Source organism: Vicia villosa, linkage group LG7 (genome assembly GCF_029867415.1).
Source record: "Vicia villosa cultivar HV-30 ecotype Madison, WI linkage group LG7, Vvil1.0, whole genome shotgun sequence".
NCBI classification, from domain to species: Eukaryota; Viridiplantae; Streptophyta; class Magnoliopsida; order Fabales; family Fabaceae; genus Vicia; species Vicia villosa.
The window spans coordinates 95,442,083-95,462,063 of NC_081186.1; the positions used below are offsets into that span (position 1 = coordinate 95,442,083).

At 32.5% G+C, this 19,981-nt stretch overlaps 4 protein-coding genes across 4 annotated transcripts; 1 reads left to right on the forward strand and 3 right to left on the reverse strand.

Moving 5' to 3' along the window:
* Window positions 1-715: 715 nt before the first annotated feature.
* LOC131619759 (inactive protein RESTRICTED TEV MOVEMENT 2-like) lies at window positions 716-4,732 on the reverse strand. Its single transcript, XM_058890825.1, has 4 exons — window positions 4,618-4,732; window positions 1,869-2,731; window positions 1,484-1,522; window positions 716-814 (listed from the first exon to the last, which is right to left on the reverse strand). Exons 1-4 carry the CDS (start codon window positions 4,730-4,732, stop codon window positions 716-718), a joined length of 1,116 nt encoding a protein of 371 aa, XP_058746808.1.
* A 1,499-nt stretch (window positions 4,733-6,231) lies between these two features.
* Window positions 6,232-7,783, forward strand: LOC131617884 (F-box protein CPR1-like). Its single transcript, XM_058889154.1, has one exon. The coding sequence runs from the start codon at window positions 6,331-6,333 to the stop codon at window positions 7,576-7,578; it is 1,248 nt and encodes a 415-aa protein (XP_058745137.1). The 5' UTR covers window positions 6,232-6,330; the 3' UTR covers window positions 7,579-7,783.
* A 5,223-nt stretch (window positions 7,784-13,006) lies between these two features.
* Window positions 13,007-14,239, reverse strand: LOC131615977 (inactive protein RESTRICTED TEV MOVEMENT 2-like). Its single transcript, XM_058887179.1, has 2 exons — window positions 13,990-14,239; window positions 13,007-13,896 (listed from the first exon to the last, which is right to left on the reverse strand). Exons 1-2 carry the CDS (start codon window positions 14,099-14,101, stop codon window positions 13,283-13,285), a joined length of 726 nt encoding a protein of 241 aa, XP_058743162.1. The 5' UTR covers window positions 14,102-14,239; the 3' UTR covers window positions 13,007-13,282.
* Window positions 14,240-14,526: 287 nt separating this feature from the next.
* Window positions 14,527-17,096, reverse strand: LOC131615976 (uncharacterized). The gene is made up of 4 exons (XM_058887178.1): window positions 16,940-17,096; window positions 15,880-16,032; window positions 15,703-15,779; window positions 14,527-15,474 (listed from the first exon to the last, which is right to left on the reverse strand). The coding sequence occupies exons 2-4, from the start codon at window positions 15,969-15,971 to the stop codon at window positions 14,681-14,683; spliced, it is 963 nt and encodes a 320-aa protein (XP_058743161.1). The 5' UTR covers window positions 15,972-16,032; window positions 16,940-17,096; the 3' UTR covers window positions 14,527-14,680.
* Window positions 17,097-19,981: the final 2,885 nt, after the last annotated feature.

Below are 19,981 nucleotides of genomic sequence, written 5' to 3' on the forward strand. Positions count from 1 at the left end.
TACAAAAAAACACCTATTGAAAAGTTCATTGCATAATGCTACCTAAATCTAAATGATTTGCAAAATGACCCTAACTATGAGCTTGTATTCTAAATGCTGATGTCAGTTCCAAGGATTTTAAGAGTAAATCACACTCTTTCAAATATCTCATTACAGAAGGCTAAATGAATAGGAAAGCAGAAAAGTCCAACCTTTTAATAGGTGATCCACATGTATGATTTCACAAGTAACTCAAAGTTCTGCTACCATTAAATAGAATAATACTTATTTCTCCCTATATCCCACAAAATCTGAACCTGGGAAAATGGAATGTAAAATAAATAGATAAATCATTCATTAGTTGTGCTATATATTAATCATATCATAGGTGTATCGTCTAAATGGTTGGGTTTACGAAGTTCAAAATTTAAATGGTGAAAGGTACATAGGATGTTGATCAAACTGCAAAATTGTGATACTGTTGGTAAGGTTATAAACATGGTGGTTGACAAGGTTGAGTAAAATGGAAGTGAAGCAGTAAACATCGACGAACAAAACCAATAATAGTTCCACATGTAATAGAGAAATGAAAACACTTAAAGTAGACAACCTTAGAGAAAGAAAGAAATGAAAAAGCATTTCCTAAATGCAGAAATTTAAAATATTTTCTAATTCTAAAGCTGTTTTGAGAAAGAAATGAAAACACACAACATTGAAAAATAGAAACTTTTAGAAATCAACTTGAGGGGTAGAACTTATAAAATCTCATAGCATCAAATGCAGCTTTGGCTTCCTCACTCATTTCTGCAATGGCTTTCTTTCGAGCTTCCCTTGCCTACAAGAGAAAACGAAGGTTAAACAAAGCAGAAAATAGCCTAATATATGCAATGCCCCAATAGCACAAATCATCAAAAGTACCACTCTATTGGCTTTCTTTGCTTCCCGAACCTTTTCCTTGACAAATTCCAAAAAAAAAAAGAAAGGGATCTAGGAATCAAACAAACTTGTTACATAAAAAACCTGAAAATATGAACAATGAATCAACAAAATATTTTTTTTACCTTGAAGGAATCCTTTTGGTCTTCTGATAACTCTTCTGCCTCGATAAGCTTATCAGTAAACTCATGCAGAATGTTAAACAATCGAATGTAAAATGCCTATATACATCTTTATCACAAGGGAAAGAAGGCGGAGAATCAATGAAACACTTAAATTATAAATAAGAGAACTACTTTAATCATATATATGTCTAATAAAATCCCCTTTGCACACCACAGTTAAGTTAAAGTTTCCTAAAAATCAATCACATAGTAACATGCAGCCATTAAGAGTAAACAACAATGATTGTAAAAATAACAGGCAGTATGGTATTATCTTTCGGTAGAATAATACCAATATTTGGAAAAAATAACTATGATAAGTTGTAGAAGGATAATCATTTCCAAACTGGAACATCACATTAGCTTAATTAGCTTAATATTTTTCCATAAAGTGAATTCATTACCTCGAGTTCGTCTAATTCCCAATCAAAGTCACAGAAGACCTGAAACAAATAATACATACATAAGTTGCATATAGAAGACAGTGATAATCAATCAGAAAATGGCACTATAGAGCAGAAATCAAAAGAGGGATAGAAGAGGGGCAAATATGTTGTTTTGAAAGTGGGGAGAGAGTGAAGGAAATTATTTTCTGCTAGGGTTAGGAGAAGATGGATGAGTTGATGAGCAGAGAAATAGATAGAGAGAGAAGTTTAAGGTTCACAAAATAGATATGAAAAGAGTGTATTGGGAAAAAGTGAAATTTGAAATTTGAAATTGTGCTAGAAACAAAGGTTGTTATGGAGGGAAAGTAGACTAAATTAAGTTGGACCAATGGGAATGTAACACTTGTTGAAAAAGGTGAAAATTTTGTGTTGTATTTAGTTGATTACAAAAATGCCCTTTTTCCTTTGTAAATGCAATTTGTGCAAGGGACAAATCGGTCAGTTTGGCCAATTGATTAGTAAATGGTAGATAGTAGACTCCAAGCACCAAAACCAGCAAGGTTGCCACAAACATGTTCAGACACATCTTCCCCCTCTTAGGCCTTGTGTCACCAAAACCAAAACCTAATTCATCAACATCCTTATCATCTTTTGATCTCAAGCTTATATTAAAATCTAAAACTCTTGTTTTCAATCTTTGTGTTATCTTGCTTTGATGCTTTTTCTGAACTTCGCGAGTTTTAATAACCTCTTTAGTCTCGGATGACTCATCATTAGTCTTCACATTCTTTTGATCATTCTCAACTTGTTCTTCTATCTTGTTATTATCTATTTCATCTTTTTTAGTCTCCGACGACTCATGATTAGTCTTCACATTCTTTTGATCATTCTCAACTTGTTCTTCTATCTTGTTATTTTCTTTTTCATCTTCCTTTTGCATCTCTCGCGGTTCATCAACCACTTGTGCTTGTGTTGGCGCCTTAGCTTCATCACTATTTTGACGTGCCATTGAAGGTTCTTCTTGTGGTGGATTCGTGATAGTTTCTTGTTCTTGAGGCTTATTATCCGGGGTGATCAATTTTGGAAACTTGATTGACAACACTCCATGTTCAAACTTGGCATCGACATCATTTGTGTCACAATATTGAGGAATTGGAAATACCTTACGAAAACGATGCCATATATTCTCAATCCCTTGCCTTTCACCATTGATCCTTAGGACACCTATTGAAGTCACTTGCACTCTCAATTGTTCCTTTGTGAATCCTATTATTTTTGTTGAAATTGAAAGTATATAAATAAGGGTTAAATATAGGATGCCCCCCTGCCACTAGGGCGAGTTTTGATTTTGCCCCCCTGAAGTTTTTTTTTTGTAAACCGCCCCCTATAAAACAAAGATTCTGTTTTCAGAAGCCCCTATCTCTTGTTTGGCTGACTGGACGTGGAGATTTTGCTGACTGGGCAGTTGAATTCCTTGTTTGGCTGACTGGACTTGCTTACTATGTTTAAGTAGCAAAAATCATTCAAAAAATCTGCCACAACCAAGGATTGAACCCACTACAAGTATATTAATGAGAAACTCCTCAATCAACTGAGCTACACCATTTTGTTGCAACTAACTATTTTTTATTAGCTTTTCTTATTAACATTTTAACTGAATAAAAACTGAACATAATAATGTATTTTATATTAGCATAAAAAGTTAGTATATTAATATAAAACGTTTTATATAATATTTTAAATTTATAAATTGTTAAATTTATAAACTAATTAAATTTTTTATAAACTATTAAATTTTTATAACACTTTCAAGTTTTTAATTAACGTTTTTATATAATTTTTTAATTAACTTTTTTAAATGTAATAAACAAAAATGTTAATATATATATATATATATATATATATATATATATATATATATATATATATATATATATATATATATATATATACTGAATGTTAACATTTATTTAACATATAAAATAAAAAAATTTAGTATATATGTTACAAATATATAAATATACTGAACATTAACATAAAAAAATTTAACATATATATAAAACAAAATAAATGTTGTTAACGGTAATATAAAAAAATAAAACATATATATAAAACAAAAAAAATGTTAACATTATACTAGGAGTCCTTAAAATATTATAAACTAACTATTAATATATAAAGTATATTTTAGTATAACTAATATAAAAAGTTAGTATAACTAATATAAATTAATATTGTTTAATTTTTTATAGGAATTTCTCAGTTTTTTTAGAAATTTATAAATTTGAGATGTTAATATATTATATAAAAAAATAAAACGTTAATATTTGTTAGGGATTTATTAATTATTGCTCAGTTTTATAATTGAAAAATATAATTAGTTTTATAATTATTGCATCATCTATATTTATTTTATTTAGTTAATATATATAATAAATAAAATAATTTTTAAAAATTCAGTTATATATAAAAATTAATTGTGGTAAATTAATTGTGTTATAAATCATTTATATATATATATATTTTTATAATGATTCTAATATATATTATATAAAACAAACAAAATTATAAATTAATATATATAAACAAACATTATTATAAACTATATTTTATTCATTTTATAAAGTAAGAAAATTATATAAATTAACATTTTATAAACAAACATTTTTATAAACAAACATTTTTATAAACTACATTTATTCATTTTTAACTAAATTTTTTTATATTAACGTTAATCTATATATTTTTTATAAAAATAGTTAAAACGTAAATAATATATATTAAATTGAGTTTGAAACGATAAAAAATCAATAAGATGTAACAGTTTAGTTGGTGGGAGATGCATGATGGCAACATTCAAGAACCAGCTTTGATTCCTGGGTTTGACAAATTTTTTGAATGATTTTTGCTACTTAAACATAGTAAGCAAGTCCAGTCAGCCAAACAAGAAATTCAACTGCCCAGTCAGCAAAATCTCCCACGTCCAGTCAGCCAAACAAGGGATAGGGGCTTCTGAAAACAGAATCTTTGTTTTATAGGGTGCGGTTTACAAAAAAAAAACTTCAGGGGGGGCAAAATGAGAAAGAGCTTAAACCAAACATTAATAACATTTGACCATAAGTTTCTACAACAAATTGAATGGTTAACCATACCTGGCAGCATTAGGATAAGAGTGTAACTTACTTCATCTCTAATCCATTCAAAATAAGGTTCAAAATCTTTGTAAATACGTTCAGGTGCTGATTGTGTCTTTTGAATTTGATCCATTGTTGATAATATTATTGTATTTGAGACTTTTGTATTTATGTTTGTGAATGAAAGCTCTTGCAGTGTTGCTTTTATATGCATCAATTGAAGACTATTATGCATTGTTCATGTGATTTTTTAATTAGTTTTTGTAATTTACTATTTTGATTTTATTACTTTCTTTTCGTGCAAACATTGTTTTTTTTCTGTAGGCAAAGCTCTCATTCAAGAAAAATTATATGCTTTGGTATCATTCAGAAGGTGACCTTGCCTTTTTGCAATGTCATGACCATAAAGGGATATTATTCCTTATTATAAAATCTTTATTATTGGACAAAGATAAGGATTTAACATTTATTTAATTTAAACAAATAGATTTTGAATATTGGACTGAAATAATCTTATTGGGCCTAAAAGGGGGCAACACATGACAAACCAGCCCAAACCAAGTTCAACAGCATTGGGCACGCGAACCAGGTCGCATGGTGGGCGTGGGTCGCCTCATCTGACTCAGGGTCCGTGTCTCATCCACTAGCCACACGTAGCTAGTGGGGTGTCTTTGGGAAAGCGGTTTAAAAGGCTAAAATCAAAGGAGAAAAATGGTTTCCACCATGATCTGAACAAGAATCGGTCTTCCATTGTTTTCACTCTTTCACCGGGAAATTAGGAGAAAACTGTTTCTCTCCTTTCTATCCGGCCCAAAGGAACCCCATAAATTCTCCAACCTTGAGACCTAGATGATTTATTCGCTAATTCCATAAAAACTTAATACACATACAGAGAGACTCTTACTATCCGTATGCAGGTGACTCTCTCTAACCTGTATTATAAGCTATGTCAATACAATTGGCGCCTACCACGGAACACAATGCACCTTCAAAACTATAGGAAATTTGAGTTTATATGCTACCGCTCACACTCTTTCCCAAACCGGATACGAGCCATAATACCTTGAAGTCAATTTAGCATTAATGTGAGCCACCACATATTGTTGATGATGGGGGCGTAACTTGACAAACACCCATTCCCCCACCTTAAAGCTTCTCTCCACATTTTTCTTGTCTGCTTGGGACTTCATACATTCCTGTACAAAAATATAAAAGTCGTGAAAAACTAAAACTCCCAAATCGAATGGCTCGAAGAACTCGTAATGGATCAACAAGAAAGGTATCCTTTGGAGGTTAAGGGATCATTATATTTCCAGACTTAATGTCTGAGATTCCTACATAGTATCAAAGAAGTTATTAGATGAACAAACAAGCAGCTCTTAAAATAATTGTTTACGTAATAAAATCCTCTCTGACCTCTCTAGGATTTATCAAAGACCCGAGCATAGTGATTAGTGAGTATACTAGTGTTATTAAGATAATAAAATAATGAATAATATGCATTTATTTGAAACCCATAAATATCATTTTACTTTGACATAATTAAATAATGAATAATATGCATTTATTTGAAACAAACATATTAAAATATAAGAAAATTATATTAGGGCTTCTCCAATCCAAATACAGTGGTTATATAATCCCTAATTACATCTTCCTTCCTCACAAATTTTCTCTCTACAGCGGCGTCTATTAAATCTCTGGCTTACTCACTGTCACTGGTGTTTAGAGATGGAGAAATCCGTGTCTCCAACTAAAGAAAAGGTTAGTGAACACATATATGATGATATTGCTTTAGTTATTTTGTCTAAACTTCCTCTCAAATCTTTGATTCGGTTTTCTTGTGTATGCAAATCATGGTCTCCTTTAATTCAAAATCCTTATTTCATGACTATGTTTCGAAACAATTTCTTATCCAAGGACCATTCTTATTACAACGATACATCTCTTTTCCCCCCTAATAGTACACCTTGGAATAACCATAACCATATTTGTAGACATAATTTGTGTTCTCTATTTGGTGAGAGGTTTGAGAATATGGTCAAATTAGATTGGCCAAAACCATTTGAAGACCCTTTTGATTATATCATCAATGGTTCTGCTAGTGTTAACGGTATTCTTTGTATTCAAGTTGCGGGGAGAGGACCTGAGGGCATTCTCGGTAATGGAGAAGAATTGGAGAGACATGTATTGTGGAATCCAGCTACCGGGGAATTCCATATCACCCCTCCTAGTCCTTTTTCATTTGAATCTCCTAGTTGGGATCCCGTGATTGATTTTCATGGATTTGGCTATGACCAAAAAAGAGATGACTATAAGATTATTAGAAATGTTACATTTTTTTATAGATTCGCCCCAGATGTGAATGAGACACGAAAAGATGATTTTGATTATCCCTTTTGGGAAATGTATTGTCTAAATAGTAATTCATGGAAAATACTTGATATAGACATGCCTATTCATTATTATTCTAGCGGTGTTCATGCGTATATAGATGGAGTATGTCATTGGTGGGGTGAAAGTGAAACATGTAAGGAAGTTTATTTAGCTTCATTCGACTTAAGCAATGAGACATTTGTTAAAACATCAATACCCTCGAATATGAGTGAAGCTGATATTGACATTGGTATTGATGATACTAGATTCGTGTGTAGACACTTAGTGGTGTTAAATGGATCAATTGGTTGGCTTACCTATTATGAAGAGGTGGCGCCTACTTTTCACATATCAATTTTGGGTGAAGTTGGGGTGAAAGAGTCATGGACAAAACTATTCACCGTTGGTCCATTGTTCGGCATTGTGCATCCCATTGGAGTTGGCAAGAAAGGTGATATATTTTTCAGAAAAGATGATAATGAATTAGTTTGGTTTAATTCAAACACTCAGAGAATGAAAGAGCTTGGTATTAAAGTTGACTATTGCTGCAAGATAGTGGTTTACAAGGAAAGCTTTTTACCATTTGCAAGAAAAATTAATTAGTTATTTTCTTAGCAATTGAGGCACTTGTCAATGATTATTATGATTTTAAATAAAAATACTGATTTCAGCATTGTATGTGTTTGCAATGTCACAGATGCTTTATGTTATGCATTAGATGTATATGACTCTGATTTTCAGCATTGTATGTCTAATAATGCTATAGATACAAGTAATTTTAAATAAAAAAAATATTGATTTTCAAGCATTGTATGTGTAATAATGTTATAATAGATACAAGTGATATCTTGTGAAAATAAAAATGTAGTATAGTTTGACATGCAATGTAATATTATGAAAGATGCTAGTATGTTTGGAATCTAATAATATTTTCTTTATCTATAACATTATAGAGAACTATTGTTTTATTCGAGCAGTTTTCAATAGCAACGGTTGTTCTCCATTTTCAAATTCAAACTGTTGCTAGAAATTAAATTGGTCTCCGTTTCAGGAGATGGAAAGTACATTAGTAAATTGGTCTATGTTAGAAATTAAATTAAAATAAATATATAATGTTATTACTTTTGATTTTAAAGGTAAAAGTCAAAAGATTATTTATATTATTGAATCCGCTACCTCTGGTAGTAACAACAGTGAAACTATTAATTTGTTAAATAAAAAGTTATTAGATCCTGCATCAAGTTCACCAACTAAACAGTTTGACAGCAGTCAAGGCACCAAATATATTTCCAGCTTCACATGTTGATAAGACAACCACAAGTTACTTCTTGAAACATTAGGAAATGAGATTTCCGAGATATTTGAAAAAATATTCAGAAGTACTTCTTCTGTCAACTCTATCATCACACCAGTCAGAGTTTGAGTAGCACAACAGTTCTAACTCACATTCAGCACCTGAAGGGGGAACAAAACCCCAAACTTCAGAGTCCCCTTAATATACCTCAGAATCCTAATTGCAGTTTGGTAATGTGTTTGGTTTGTTCATAAACCTACTCCTCATTCCAACTGCATAGCAAATGTCAGGTCTGGTATTACTGGGATATCTCAACGAGCCAACAAACTATTTATAATTTATAACATCTACATCATCACCCTCAATATTAGAATCTAGCCTGCAATTCATCTCAATAAATGTGATTGCAGACTTGCAATCTGTTAACTCAAATATCTCCATAAGTTCAAGTTCATACTTCAGGAAATGCAAAATAATATCCTTCTCAGAGTAAAAAAATCTCCATCCTTTGAAAATATACCATTTTTCTCATATCAGTCATCTCAAACTCATTCATTGGCACCTTCTTGAACTTGACTATCTCATCAGAATAACTTCCAGTCAACAGTATGTCATCAACTTGGTATAAGACAGAGCTTAAAGCTCCTTTTGGAACAAACGCTATTGTGGTGGACTTCCAAGGCCTAGGTAAAGGACATGCTTGGGTGAATGGACATAACATGGGTTGTTATTGGCCTTCTTGGGTTTCAACTACAAATGGATGCAGTGAAACGTGCAATTATCGTGGAGAATATGTAAAGGGAAACTGCAATACCAATTGTGGAAGTCTGTCACAAAGGTGGTACCATGTGCCAAGGTCATTCTTGAATGATGACATGAACACATTGATTTTATTTGAAGATATAGGTGGTAATCCTCAAAGTGTTTAGTTCTGAATTGTGACAATAAGAGTTATTTGTGCTAATGTATATGAAGGAGCACAACTAGAACTATCATGCCAAAGTGGACAAGTAATTTCCCAAATCCAATTTGCTAGCTTTGGAAATACACAGGGTCATTGTGGTTCTTTTCAGAAAGGCTCTTGGGAAGCTACAAATAATCAATCTGTTTCTGTTGTGGAAGCTTCATGCATAGGAAAAAGTAATTGTGAATTTATACTCACAAAAGAAATGTTTAGCGTTCCACTTGACATAACAAATAGTACAACTAGATTAGCAGTGCAGGTGGCGTGTTAAGTCAGCATTTTCTACAAACTAATGTGAAAATTAATCGCTCAATTGTCAAAATTGAAATAATACATTAAAATTTTCACATCAAATCATATTGTAAGTTAAACTAGTTTTTCTTTCTTTTGAACTTTTAAGTAAGTTGTTGTAACAATACAAGTTTTTCGGTTAACCACCCAAACTCTTTCGACCTTTCTACGATGAAATTTTTTATCATTTTTAAAGAGCAAAATGATAAAAATAAATAGTAGTTTTATGTGTCTTTTATTTTGTTTTTTTCCAGGTACAAGTGTGTTTTGTTACTCTTATATGTGCATTTTTATTCTAATATTTTTTAGAACAAATTTTATATATTTAGTTGGACAATAATTTATTGGAAACATTTTATCACACGATTGAAGGATATGAATGCATATTATTGAGTTGTGTGAAGTTAACTTGAAACTAATATATTATTTCTCAAGTTTAGCATCAGAAATCAATCCCTAATTCAGTTTATGTGATAGTAATAAATGATTGACTTTTGGAATTCATTAAAAGTATAAGAGTAACTCCTAAATTATGAAGGGGATTATCGCGCGCGCATACACACACAAAACCTTTTGAAGCATCTTTTGTTTTATAAAATCACCAGAAAATATTTATATGCTTAGATATCTTTGCTTCTGTGTTCCATAGAGATATTGGTTCCCTTCCCATTGGGAAAAGCTTGGGTTGAGATCGGATATGAACAATGGTGATCCTAATCTATAACTGAAAGGGATTACTCTTTTAACCCTTAATGGTACTCACGCATATTAGTAAGAAATCAATAATGCCCTTAAAATCTGGAACTTAACCTCCGGACGCACCAAAAATCAATCAAAGTCAAGTCTCAGATCGAGGCCAGAACATATATTAAAATATCCAGAGGTCAAACTTTGTATTTTTTTGAAGATGTTAATGTCTGTATTTTTTACGGAGGTTAGGTTCTGTAAAACGCGTCAGACCTTTCGTCTTCTTTCTTCTTCATTTTCAAAAAGCTTTACTCGAAATCCAAAGTTAAGCTGATGAGCAAATTCCATTTTCATCATTTTCAAGCTTTCTTTATACTTCTATTTATTGCATTCAATCCTAGGACATCAATCAACCTCTACTGCACTCCATTCAATCGAAAATTGTCAACCTCTCACATTCGGTAAAAAATTTATGTTCTTTTTTATGCATTAGTTGAAGTTAAAAACATAATAATTTGTTTATGATACATTAGGAGGCATAATAAGTTTATTTTTTAGTGAGGCATTCATGTATTTTTTTTTTTAATTTTGAATTTTGAGCATTTATCCATGCTTTGTTTATGCTTTTTTCTAGTTTCAGGATGGTACAGAAGCTAACTTTTGGATTTTGTTGTTCTGTATTTTTTTTCTTTCTAGTTTGTCTATTTTTTCCCGTTGGTTTGGCTTCTCTGATTATGATATAATTTTTTTGGTATAATTACGGGTAAAATGTTTGACAATGTATACAAATTAAGGCACAATAGAGTGGCCAAATATGTGTCAGTTTCGAGGGAAAGAGTTAGACCCTTTTGTCCAGTCGCTGGTGGCAATTCATTTGATGCAAAAGCAACGTTTTCTAAAGTTTACGTGTCTCCAGCATTGTCCTCCCAGAGAAATGAGTCTTCTACTGATGCCCCTGATACCCTAGAAGTCCAACTTATTGTTATTATTCCTGATGTTTTTCTAAAAGGCCCCTTAAACACCCCACTACTTTGTATGTATGCAGACTATTTTGCCTGACACGTGTGAGATGGAGAGGAAAAATAGATCTGTATTTATTCTTTTAAATATATTTGTCATAAGATTTGAAAATTATGACATTGATGTATTTTTTTACAGCACTGTGAGTCGTTGAGATGTATCAACCATAATACAAAGATTATGAAGCTTCTGCAGTCTGATGAAGCATGGTTTCAGCCTTCAGGATGCCATGCAACCATATAGGATGCAAGATTTATGCAAGAATGAGTATACTTTTATTAGTTATGGTTTGTTCTCTCCTATCATTGATAAATGGCCTCTAAAGACTTCTTTATTCCATCTTTTAATCGGTAATATATCTATCACACTTGATGATGTGTCATTTCTCGTACATCCTCCAATAATGGGAAGATTATTAAGCTACTCCAGACTCATTTGACATAATGCACTCGAGATGATGGTGTAATATTTGGGAGTTAACCTAGGTGATGCCCAACATGAGATAGATGACACTATAGGATGTCATACCAGATTTTGATTTATGGAGAGGCTATACAAATACCAACTGGATGCGGCAGTTGAGGCTGATGGTGATGATGAACAAGCAGCATATCATAGTGTATGTGCAATTAGGTCACAACTATTGTATTTGGTTGGCACATCCATATTCGGGGATAAAAGTGAATATTATGCCGATGTCGTCTACCTGAGATACTTCGTTGGCTTGGTGAGGATTCATGTGTATAACTGAGGAGTCTCTTCTTTGGTTTAACTCTCCTCTTACACTCCCTCGTAGAGATGTTGATAGATATTTGCAGAGTACCATGATCATAAGGTCCTAGAGGATGTATGTAGTGTGCCGACTCTTCAGCCATAAAGTAATGCATTCGACTACATTAAGTGGTTTTTAAGAGTGTCACAACCTTAGATGACATCAGATGTAGAGGAAGAGCTACTTAGACCAGTTCATCAGGAAATATTAGAGGAGGATCGGACTAGGGAGGAAAATTATAGAGAGATGAGAGTTTCAGAAAGGCCCTTATGGGAGGGAAATTATAGAGGTCATGATAGCTGAGGTACAACCTACTTGCAGTGCAGGCAAGGGAGGAACTATGGGGTCAAATATAACTAGTAGTTGACTATTTTGTTCTATTTTAATCATTTGCATTTTGATCATTTGTATTTTGTGATTAATGTATGTATTTCATTTTTACTTAATACATGGTATTTTGATTGAATTACATAAGTATATGACTTGATTGAATTATAGATGATATTTTGATTGTATTTTGTGATCAAATTAATGGTTTGATTGAATTATATAAGTTTTATTAAAATATGTCAAATTTATAACAAAAATATTGTCTATGAAGAAAATTTGTTGTTCTAAGGGTTAATGTGAAACTTAACTTCTGTATTATCTACGGATAGTGTGGACATAAACACATTATCATAAATTCAAAATGTGTTTTAGGATTAGTTCGGAACTTAACCTATAGATTCACCCTTTCATTAATACGGAGATTAACTTCATTCTATTTTTGGCACATTATAAGTGACTCATTTACGAAGTGTTCTAGTGTGTTTTTATGTGTATTGCACGTCCGAAAGTTAACTTTCATATTATTCCAAAAACATTTTTGAGTTTTATAAAGATAACCACTGAGGATGGAAAGAGAAATCCCCATAACTCAATATGTTAATGGAACAACTTTATTCCTACCTCGACCCAGGTAAGCATAATTACCATATCAACACTCTATTTTTTTTATCAACCACTTACTTTAGATTATATAAATCACAAACGTCCACCAATCGTTAGTTGGTCTAGTGGTGATTGACGGTGAATTTAATAGTGAGGATATCCTCGAACTTTTTCCCTCTTCGTGTCATGCTCTTTCTTAGACAAAATGTAACGACACATACTTATAAACCTCCAACATTCTTTATTCTCTTGATAAATTTAAGAACTTATTACACAAATAACTCTATAATTCTTGTACATATTTATTGAAAGCATATAACAACACAACTGAATTGTAATTAAGCAATTACAACTCTTGGTGTTTGTGTCCTCCTGAAAAAAACGAGTTAATCACATTCTTAACATAGATACCAAACATCAAGACCAAAAACACAAGTAGCAACACATTCACCAATTTCTTTTGCTTCTTAACTTCATCCACCAAACCACACAATGCATTCACATATTCCTGTCTTTGTCTTGAAACCATCTCCATAGTCCCTGACCTTTTCTCAAGTTTCTTATTCTCATCATCTCTTGATTCCTCCTCTCCTTTACCCTTCTCGTTCTTTCGAGTCACTTCTTCAATATCTTTCTTTGGTTCATGCTGTTTTTTCTGATCAGAATCATGGTCAGTGTTTGGAGTGTTTGGTTTCCGAGGAATTGTTTGTTGTTGAGGCTTTTGAGGTTCTTGTTGCGTTGGTGTTGAAGCAATGTTTTGATGGTTGATGAGTTTTGGAAGCTTAACATATAAGATTCCAGCTTCAAATTTAGCAGCAATTTTACTTGTGTCAGAATGAGATGGTATAGAGAATTCTTTGCGAAATCGACGCCATTTTTTCTCGTTCATATTTCTTTCGCCACTCACCCTTAACACTCTTGTTGAAGTTACTTGAACCCTTAATTGTTCTTTCTTAAATCCTGCATGTAATCAATGTATCATTGGTATCATATAATAAAGTATAAACTATATTATATGAAAAAAAAGCATGAGGAAGAAGAAAAAAAACTAACCTGGAATCATAAGAATCACTGTGTCACTTGTATCATCATGATCCCAATCAGAAGGTGGTTCAAAATCATCGTAGATACGATCGGCTTCACGAGTTTTTTGATCGAAAGACATTTTCACTTGTGTTTTTCTTTTTTTATAGCAAAGGTAGCTTAATGTTTCTATGAACTTGGTGGTGAATGAATGAAATGAAATATGGGATTATGTTGCTTATATATACACATTTTTTGGGTTGTATTTTCTTCTAATTTAGTTCTTCCTTTTCGTGTAAAGGTTGATTTATGTTTAGAACAATCTCAATATGGTTTTCCTTAGCAACAAAGTGTCTATCTAAAGAATACTTTACTTACTTGCTAGGTATTGTTGAGTCACGTTTTTTTCCCACATGCATGTAATATTTTGATCAAGTTTTCTAATGTACAAAGTTAAGGATTAATTTCATATAGTTCCTTGATGAGGGTTTTGCATTATTCTTTTTAATATTGTCTATAAACAAGAACATATTCCTTGATTAACAAAGTTTTGAACTCAATCCTTTAAACATGGTATAATTAAATTTCCAAAGTCAATTATTTTTTAAATAGCTTAATGAGGATAATCAAATACATGTGCTCGATCTTATTACAACTAGTCCCAACTTTACAAGCCCCAACTTCTGATTCCATTTTGAGACAACAAGTCTAAAAAAAAACTTTACCTCCTCTGTGCTTTCCTCTTTCTAGACTCTGTCTTTTGCCATTTCTTTCTAGTAACAAGTTTACTCTTCGGTTTCAATTTTAACTCAGGCGAGAATTTGTAATTCGGATCTCTCATTCTCGCTTGTATGTCCTTAAAAAACTGAATATTTAGCTGTTTAGGCCCTCCTTGTCTAAGCTCTTCGTACTCGGGTCCCGAAACAACGTTTTCAAATGCGCCAATTAGAATATCTAAATCACTCATAACTTCCCATGTATTAGTATACCTCCCATCTGGACCTTTCTTTAATTTCTTCAAAGCATTCTCAACCGCGATCTTCCTAGCTTGCTTTCCCGGCGACAACTCTTCCGGTTCTTGTTCGGCTTTCAAAAGCTCAGAGATGGTTCTGTATTTCGGCATTTCATCAAACTCGAAAATCTTATCTAAGTGCTTATCACTTCTTTCATTTGGGTAAGCTTCTGTAGGAACATCATCGTCACTGTCCATTTCATCTCCGGTCCACAGTGTCTTTTCCTCGTCACTACCAGACCAAACACTTTTTAACTCGTCACTGTCATCTGCATCAACCAGGTCCGCATGTTTCTTAGCTTCCTGTCTTGCTTTTCTAATATCTTTATGAAGACGGCTATTTGAGTCCTTGTCTTCATCGCTTTCATCCTCGCTTCCTGTCCAGAGAGTGTTGTCTTCATCCATCTCCTTTGCCCAGGTTTTCTTGAAGTCGTCATCCCCCGGACTTCTACTGCCAAAAAGATCATAGGACTTTCGTGCACCACGAGCATATGATCTCAATGCTGCAAGTCAAACTCATTAGCTCAGAGGAATTCGCACTAAATAACATATATCAATATGCGGATGCATTTGAGTTCATTAGAAAAAAAAATACATATAACGGGGTTTGTATTGTATTAGATCAGGAACTTTTTCTCTCACAAATTCAGTTATGTATATAACAAATGACTGGTTTTAATAATTACAATCAGTTCAAGTCAAGTTAAAAAAAATTCCAACTAAAAGTTAACCTTGAAAATTCAGCAGAGAATCACTACTACAACAATTTCGCGGTACAATTGGACCTGAAATATAATATAGTGTTGACCTGAAAGAGCATAAAAAATGAAGCATTTCACTGTTATGGAAAATAATCTAAAACCAACATTTGAACAAAACAAAAAGGGTATTGTAAGAATAATCTTAACCTTTGTGAGAGAGGTTGCCATTGCCAATATGGTTTTGCAACCCTATTAAGAGATGAAAAAAGAGTATTGTAAGAGAATGATCTCCATCCCATTAGAAGAACAAGGAGATCTGCCGTTAACTGTTTTTTCTTTGCCCTCAATCTTTTGCTACCCCTGGAGAGTATCAAATACAAACAAATTAAAAATAAATCCTAGAAAATCCACGGTACACTGTTTCGTTATCAAAGGAAAAACAACAAATTTTTTATTTTGACATTTCATTCCATGGAAACTTGAAGCCGGTCATTCTTGCGAACTCAGTACAGCCATAGCCAACCACTTTTCTTTTGCCATTTGATTTATAACTTAATTCTTAAACTATTTTGAGGTTCCTATACAATGTAGTATCAACTATTCTATACTATTCATCATCTATCCTATACTATTCATAATAAGTTTATCTCAAAAATAGATCTTCTAATTCACAGTTTGAATCTCAGCTTGATTACTATGCCAAAACAGAGTTCATCAAATCTATTGATGATCATAATTCATAACAATCTCATCACTTGATATGATGTAAATTTAGCGAATATCAATACGTTTGCATGTTAAGATTTAGGAATGATAATCTCTTTAACTTCTCAAGTAACTATGAGAGACATTCTCAAGATCCTTACCCTAGAGAAACTAGCAGTAAGGAAAAAAAGTGACTCGAAAGCTCAGTAGCACCAACACCTCTGAAAAATGTGTGTCAGGTGTCCGTGTCCGAGTCCAAAACTGACATTAATTTATTCATTTTCTCAAATTATTAACTGTATCAATGTGTAAGTGAAGTTCAAACCCTAGAATACTAAAATAACATAACTTCACAAGCTATAATGATGCAAACACTAATAATTGAACATTCAGGAAACTCTTGTTTAAATTTATTCTTTCCTAATTTTCTTAAAGATAAAAAGTAATGAATCTTATAAAAATGATAACAAGTTATGGAGCATGAAACTTTTCTAACAATGGAAAAAAGTTTGAGAAATCGAAATTCAGTAAAAATAGAGAAAAAGAAATGAACGGAAACTACCTTGAATGATGAAAATGAACAAAGTACAGAGGAGGTGGCTGCGATAATTGAACTGGAGCAGAACGGCGGGGCGGTGAGGAGCTTGTGATTTGGGAAGGAAGACGAAAATGCGGCTGAGAGAGGGAAAAGAACGCCGCGAATGAATTTCATGGTTTTTTTATTTAATTATTATTAGTTTCATGTTTCTCAACAATCCAAGAAAAAAAATCATGTTTCTCAAAATCTTTTTATAAAATATTATAAAAATAAGAAGAAAAACTTAATTAGTCGCGAATCCTTAAATCAATTTAATGTTTTACTTTGATTCATTAATATAAACATTATTTTATGTTAGGGATCACAATGCGATAAATCAGTTAACAAGAAGTCAAAAAGAGTGAGTCAGCAAACGTTTTATAAATGTGTAATTACTTAGTGTTTTGTAAAAGAAGAGTGTCTTGCATTTTTTAGGGTTCTGACTTCGTCTTCTTCAAAATTTCTCAATCATTTTATTCGTCTTCTCCAACTTTGTATAAGGAAGATTAACATACCCAAATTTTCTTAAGTGTCAAAGATTTCGAGCAATACTTCAATGTTAGACAATCAAAGTTTTAGGATAGTTGGATTTGTTTGTACTTAGAAAATATAAGACAAAGAAGTGTTTTTGTCAAGAGAAATATGCTCTTCGTACTATGACTAACATGAATAGTTTGAACTATGAAAACAAGTTTTGGAGTTGTAAAAATTACATAAATCACAGGGTTGTAATTTTTTCAAGTGTTTAGAAGATGAAATTGTTGATGAAAGGTGTTTTGGGCCACCCGAAGATCTAAAGGACAAAGGCCCAATAGTGGAATAAGAGGCCCAATAGTGGATGAAGACCTAATGTAAATTCTTTGTAAACATTGTAACGAGTTTTATTTTAAAAACTAATGACCATTGGGATTTTATGATAAACTGAGATAATAAAAAAAACACGCTAGTTTTTGTAAATAATAAAAGTGCAGAAACTATGGTTCGAACCCATGCCATAATAAACCTTTACCTCAATGTTTTAAAAACCGAGGTGTTAAGTCATTACTTTTCATGACGCCCTTCATTACCTTGATTCTTTTGTCGAGGTGAAATGTATTTCGTGTCCGACGTTAGAAGCGCTTTTTGTGGTAGTGAAAGATTTTCAAACACTTTCATTCGAATCAGAATTTACACCTGATTCGAATCAAGCATTTCTGGGTCGCCTCTACATGATTTTATTCGAATCAAACTTTACACCTCATTCGAATTAGACATTTTTTCTACATTTTTCTTTTGGCTCTATTTGAATTGATTTGAATCGGGATTGAAATTTTATTTGAATCAGACTTTACACTTGATTCGAATCAAATAATAAATGGGTAAAAACTCCTTTTCTTTTTTATTCCACTTCACTTGCTCATTTGACTCAAATCATGAAATATTCTTGATTCAAATCTAACTAACTTTTTTCATCCATTTTTGTGCTTAATATGAAGTACATATAAAATCATTTTGTCATCATTATTTTATATACAATGCTTAAGTGAATTTCATAATCAACATTGTGATTTTCTGTGAAACCAACACCCTCTCACTTTTTAAAAGTTTAAAACCTTTGCAACGAAATATTTTCATCTTCAACCTCTAGTTTTATTTCACATATTGATAATGAGAGATTTTTAATTGATTGAGGGAGACGTCGTCTTGAAACTAATCAGTTTTTGAATATTTGATTGAGATTTTCATGTAGCTTGCAAGATTGAGGTTATTGTCATTGGTGCTAACAAATTCCAATGAAAATAAGGAGGTTCCTCTCTCTACATTACCTTGGTAGTGACTATGTGGAAGGCTACGAACAAGGGGGAGTTATTCTCAAATCTTCATATGGTTCATCACTAAAGGAATCAGTAGGATCAATGGGTGATTGATACATATAAAGGCTTAAAGCAAATTGGTGATACTCGAAGATTCAAGAATTATGAATCGAGTAAAGATTGCGCAAAAGAGTTTGGCATTACGATGTATAAAAGTCAAGATCTAGATAGGAGATTTATTTTTCTTAGCATTATTATGGATAAGTGATTGTATGAACTCTTGCAATATCTATCAAAATAAAAAGGAGAAAAGCAGGTTCCAATGGAAAACTATTGAAGAGTGCAATAGTCAAAGTGAGGACGGACGCTAAAGTACTATAAATCTCAATGGCTTCTCTCTCTTACTCTTGTATTTAATTTCCGTAGGCTATTGCATACTTTTGTTTTTCAATTCTTAGCGTAATTTATTATTTATTCAATTGGTAGCGATTTATTACACAAGGTTAGATTTTAATAGAATTGGTGCCTAATCGAGCTTTAGTTGTGATTAAATTCTGAGAAACTATTGAGTTTAGAATTTATTGAAATTAAATCGTTGTATAAACACACACCGTGAAGTATAGAATAGAATCAATTGATCACCTTTGTGTATCATCATTAAATCAGTCAGGAATAAACTTTGTTTTGTCTATTCACCCCTCCTTTAGATTATTTTCCTACTCCATATTCTCACCTAACAATTGGGCCTTTGGCTGACCCAGAACTGTTGCCCCCAAGACCCGACAAGTATTCTAAATATCGGGGGAGTCTTTTAGCAGTGATGGTCGGCCTTTAAGAATGGTTGTCCATGTGTCAGTAAAAATGCATTGATTTGGTTTTGCCAAAGCGTGATGGGGAACATGAGTATTAAATGCAGTTCCATCATTGAAATGTTTCATAGTTTTTCTCTTAACGAAGAGGATTGCGGTTAGGAAGCATATTCATGGTACCGTCTATCATGGATATTGGTGTTAGCCTTTTTGTGCTACTCGGTTACGAGATTTGAAAGAGTAGTGGGCGATGAAACCGAGAAGTGAACGTAATTGGCGACGATCCTTGGAGTTGAAAACCAAACGCTTTCCTGAAACGGTAACCTCATAAGGTTATGAATTGGTGAATCGCAAACTAGATCTGAAACTGCTAGAATCTGGATTCAAAACTTCTGAGCTCGTTCTACGGTGTTTGCGAACCAATC

Excerpts from the sequence above, each read along its gene's own strand:
- LOC131615977 (XM_058887179.1), bottom strand. The coding sequence starts at position 14,101 with ATGTCTTTCGATCAAAAAACTCGTGAAGCCGATCGTATCTACGATGAT. Across the intron at positions 13,897-13,989 it reads AGTGATTCTTATGATTCCAG|GATTTAAGAAAGAACAATTA; the intron begins GTTAGTTTTTTT and ends GATTACATGCAG.
- LOC131615976 (XM_058887178.1), bottom strand. The coding sequence starts at position 15,971 with ATGGGATGGAGATCATTCTCTTACAATACTCTTTTTTCATCTCTTAAT. Across the intron at positions 15,780-15,879 it reads TGGCAACCTCTCTCACAAAG|GTCAACACTATATTATATTT; the intron begins GTTAAGATTATT and ends ATGCTCTTTCAG. Across the intron at positions 15,475-15,702 it reads TTCTCTGCTGAATTTTCAAG|CATTGAGATCATATGCTCGT; the intron begins GTTAACTTTTAG and ends TTTGACTTGCAG.
- LOC131619759 (XM_058890825.1), bottom strand. The coding sequence starts at position 4,732 with ATGGATCAAATTCAAAAGACACAATCAGCACCTGAACGTATTTACAAA. Across the intron at positions 2,732-4,617 it reads TCTTATCCTAATGCTGCCAG|GATTCACAAAGGAACAATTG; the intron begins GTATGGTTAACC and ends CAAAAATAATAG. Across the intron at positions 1,523-1,868 it reads ATTTTCACCTTTTTCAACAA|GTCTTCTGTGACTTTGATTG; the intron begins GTGTTACATTCC and ends TATTTGTTTCAG.
- LOC131617884 (XM_058889154.1), top strand. The coding sequence starts at position 6,331 with ATGGAGAAATCCGTGTCTCCAACTAAAGAAAAGGTTAGTGAACACATA.